At 50.2% G+C, this 4,588-nt stretch overlaps 1 protein-coding gene across 1 annotated transcript in view; it reads left to right on the forward strand.

Annotated features, from left to right (window-relative positions):
• Nucleotides 1–2,531, forward strand: part of MSRA (methionine sulfoxide reductase A) — a 541,610-nt gene extending 539,079 nt beyond the window's left edge. The window contains exon 6 of the mRNA XM_019520901.1: nucleotides 1,531–2,531. Coding sequence (XP_019376446.1) covers nucleotides 1,531–1,695 — 165 coding nt within the window. The 3' untranslated portion in view covers nucleotides 1,696–2,531. The remainder of the gene's footprint in view (nucleotides 1–1,530) is intronic.
• Nucleotides 2,532–4,588: the final 2,057 nt, after the last annotated feature.

A 4,588-nucleotide genomic window follows, 5' to 3' on the forward strand; every position in this document is an offset into this window, starting at 1 on the left:
CCCCAGCCCTACTGCCCCTTGCCCCCCACCCAGAGTCCCTGCCCCCCAGCCCTGCTGCTCTCCCCTGGGCCCTCTGGAGCACAGCGTGTGTGACCCAGAGCAGCAGTGCACAGAGGGGCCACACAGGAAAGCTGCCTACTGCTGCAAGCTCTGCGCTGCCTGGGTCACACTTCCCCTGTGTGCACCGGAGCAGCGTGCGCAGTGTGCAGTGCCCCTTGCTGCAGCCGGGAGGCTGCAAGCAGCTGCTGCCTTGCCGCCCCGGCCCCAAGGCATGCCAAGGAAAATGGCCTCGCGTGCCATGCTTGGCATGCATGCCGGGGGTTGCCAACCCCTGTACTAGATTAACTAAAGTGCATTAAGGCACATGCAAGTGTGCCCCCGTCTCTAAAACCCATTTTTGTATTTTTCACATTAGTCTTGGTTTCTATTGTGTTCGCAAGTGGCTGATACCTGTAAATGAATGTCGTTATATAGGATAGTGCCCCACCTCCAGCTTTCTGCATCTTACAGAGGCTTCCAAATGCATCTTCACCTTCTCCTAGATTTTCATGCCACTTCTAGATTTTTGTGCTGAGTTCTTTGACCCGGGCTTAGGACTGCCGTGCTGGAGATCACTTCAGTGAAGTTTGCAGCACCCAGCTTTCCCACTGGCTCACATTGAATTGTGCTCAGTAGCTTTGCAAATCAGCTTTGCAGTAAACGCTGGCACCTGAAAGACTTTGGCACTTTGTAAAAAATATGTACCTGGACTCTTTCAGTGTTTTATTTGCACCACCTGGAGAAGAGGAATAGCAATGCTTCAGTACCTTCTGTAAAACACTTCGAGATCTACACATTGTTGTCATTGCCTTAAAAATCATTGATGAAAGCCGGACTTCCCTCTTTTGTAGAGAGTTCCAATGTCAGGGAGATAAATTGAATAGTGAATTCATATAAAAGTTCTTTTTTTGCAGGACAAGTGGAATTTAAGATGCCAGGGGTCGAAGCCCTGGCATCTCCCATTGCCTCCAGTGGCGCTATGATTTCACCGTGGGCCTGTGGCTCTGTGTTAGAGGTTTCATAATCAGTAGAACTGAATTTAAATTTTGATGGAGTGAAATTCTCTCTCCTGCGTTATGCAGGAGATGGAACTAGATTGTAATGGTCTCTTCTGGCATTCATGTCTATGAATCTATATTTCACTTTCCTTGCCAGCAGAGCCCCTGCCAGCCAGGGACTGAGAAGCAAGAGACAATGGAGGCATGGCCACATCCAATTTAACAAGCAACTGTTTGGAAACTAAACAGAACAGCTCGTCTCACTTCTCACTGCTCACTCAGAGACGCTCACGTACGCAAGGGGTCTTCCCCCCAAATAGTCAGAAAGCAGAGACGAGGGGTTTTCAAGGCCTTTCTGTAACTCCAGCACGAAGTTACTATAAAAGACTATAGCTGTCCTTGTATATGATGCCTCGCGTCATTCGTCATCAGCTTCATTTCTGCAGGCAGAAACAACCCCACCGCTAATGGAAATCTCTCTGTTTCTTGGCAGGTTTTGACAGAGAGCGGTTTTGGCACAATCACAACAGAAATCCGTGAGGCTCCAGAGTTCTTCTACGCAGAAGATTACCATCAGCAATACCTGAGCAAGAACCCCAATGGCTATTGTGGGCTTGGCGGCACTGGAGTCTCCTGTCCTCTTGGGACGGGCAAATAACCAGGGCTGGCACCACTGCACAAACACCGCATTGTGTTTTCTTTAGAATAATGCAAGAAAGCAAATGTATGCATCACCTAGTTTATGATGTACCTGCAGTGCCCCCACGTCTGTGAGCTCCCGGAGGTACAACCTTCTTTATTTTGAGAGTGCAGACTTGCTTCGATTGGACAGACACTAAAGGTTAGAATGACTTCCAAAATTGCACCCGGTCCCATGGCTCGAAATGCAGCTGCCCAATTTGTGCCCGTTCATGTGTGATCTAGCAGCTATTTGTTTCAGGAGAAAGGAAGATTTTTTTTGGAACTTCCTAGCTAAATTATCTGAATTGGCATCAAGGTTGCACAAATCTACCTGCAAACCTTTTCATGGCCAATGCTTATGGATGCATTTATCCTCTCGATTTGCTGAATTTCCTCGGCTTTTCCGAGCACAACCCAACACGTTGTCTCCCACAAATATTATATGGGTTATCTTCACCATAGCAACTACAGCTTGATTTCTTTGTGGCTGGGGAATTTACAGTTTTAATAATTGTTAAATTCTCCCACCCTTACCCACTCACAACATAACATATTGCCTCTAGTGCCTATTCTTTTGGAGGAAAAAAAGTAAATAATAATAATAATAATAAGTCTATAATGTGATGGTGGGGGGATGGGTTCTCCTGGGCCAAAAAGTGCACACGTACAAAAGGAGGCAGTTTTGCTTCCAGCGCTGCAATAAATCACATCTTGCCAAAACAGCCGCGTGCTCTGTGGATCTAAATATGTGACTCGTTAGATCTGAGAGCGTATCAAATATAATAAAAGGCTGCAGCCTACTGATGGAAAACCGCTGGTGTCTAATCTGTGCTTTTGTGTGCGACGGTGCAGGGGAGCAGGTCTTGGGTTGGCTTTATTGTAGAGCCGTTCTTCCTGTGTTCATCTGCACTATGGGAGCACCTGGCAGAGCCCGCTCAGGCTGGGGGTCCCATCGTGTTGGGTGTGGTGCAGGGACAGCTCCTGTCCCGATGAGTTCAACACTGAAACAGAGAGGCCGAAGGGAGGGGAGGGACGTATCGTTGGCAGATCCTTCCCTGCACTGCCGCAGGCTCTGCAAACTGGGGAATGGCTGGCGAGGCAGCAGGTCTGCAGAGAAGGACATGAGGGTGACAGCAGACCATAAGCTGAATACGAGCCAGCAGTGCAAGCTTGTTGCAAAACAAAGCCCGCAGCATCCTGGGTTGTAGCAGCAGGAGCGACAAAGCGAAGACAGGGGGGATTCTTCTGCTCTGTTCAGCCCGGTGGGGCTTCACCTGGAGTCCTGTGTCCAGTTTGGGCCTCACGCTTCAAGAAGGATGCGAATGGATTGGGGAGAGCTCGGCGCACAGGGACAAACATGGTCAGAGCTGGGGAGATGAGACTCGTGAGGAAAGGCTGAAACAAGGAGGGTTACTGAAGCTGGAGAAGAGAAGATGGAGGGGGGATTGGCTTACAGTCTTTAAATACCTGGAAGGTGATTATAGAGAGGATGGAGATGGGCTTTTTTCTCTGTGGCCATAGGGGACAGGACTAGGAGTGATGGTTTCAAACCGCAGCAGGGGAAATTCGGATTGGAGATTAGGAGGAACTTTCTGACGCTGAGGGTGGTCGGCACTGGAACAGGCTGCCTGGAGAAGGGGTAGGATCTCCATCCTGAGACATTTTTAAGAGCAGGTTGGACAGACACTTGGCTGTGATGGGTTAGTCAGGGCTGAGCCTGCCTGGAGCAGGGGGCTGGACTAGACGACCTTGTGAGGTCTTTCCAGCTCTGCTGTCCTGTGATGCAGTGATTGTGCTGGGTTTAGGGGTGGGGATTTGGCATGGGCCATATCAGAAAGGAACCTGAGCACAACCCGGGGCACTGAGGTCCGGTTCTGCTTCTGCCCCTCACTGGAGGCAGCAAAACTTACCTGGCACCTCTTTTTTTTTTTTTACTTTGAAGTTTTCCAGATGCCAACATTTCTGCTGCTTTCACCTCTCAGGAGAGGCGAGACCTGGGAACATGGACCCAAGCCCATGCCTCCTGCACCCACCTGCAAGGAAGTGCCCTAAGCACTAAGTTGGGCTTCCTCACTCGGACCCAGTAAGTCTTGAATTCTCTTCTGCACCAGGCCGTGGCCTTGTCACAAGGGGCTGGCTACTGGGCATCCTTTCCCCAGAACAGTTGGGTGCTTGGGGTGCTCCATGGTCTGAAGTGGGCCTGAAGCCTCTCAGGAAGAGTCAGGAAAGAAACCCTGGCGCTCTCATCCTGGGTATTTGCTCTAGCCCTGAAGCTATTGTATAAATCAGGTAGGGAGGCTCTTCCTCCACCTGCAGTTTAATGAGTGCTTCTGGCTCCATTTTTGAAAGCAAGCTTGTCGGTGCCTACTTCGCAGGGCGGGTTCTTGGCCTCAGACAAACCCTGCAGACCTGAGTGTGGCCTGATGCTCCAGGAAGAAGCAGCATTTAAGACACGCTCTGGTCCTCAGCATTGCCTACTGGCTTGCTCTACCATGGCTGGTTATTTTGGACCCATCCTCGGGCACCTGCGCCCCTCATGCCCCATAGAAGGGCTGAGAAGCTGAACAGAGAAGGTCTTTTGAAGGCCCCACGGCATCTCCACACTCAGCATTGCAGCACGTGAGCCCCGTTGCTCAGTAAAACCCTGAAGGCCTGATCCTGTTTCACCTCTTTGGTGCCTATATGGACTTAGGCACCTAAGCATGACCCTAAACCAGCCTGCTCAAGACTTCAGAAGCAGTTAAGTGGGTCCATCTCGGGCTCAAGGCTCCTTGTGCCTTGGTCTTTCAGTGGAGATGCCAGCTTGTTACACAAGTAGGAGCATTAGCAGTTTTTCAAGGACTTGTATAGGGTGGACTAGCACCATCCTT

This window comes from Gavialis gangeticus, unplaced genomic scaffold (assembly GCF_001723915.1).
Source record: "Gavialis gangeticus isolate Ggan-Ray unplaced genomic scaffold, GavGan_comp1, whole genome shotgun sequence".
NCBI lineage: Eukaryota > Metazoa > Chordata > Crocodylia > Gavialidae > Gavialis > Gavialis gangeticus.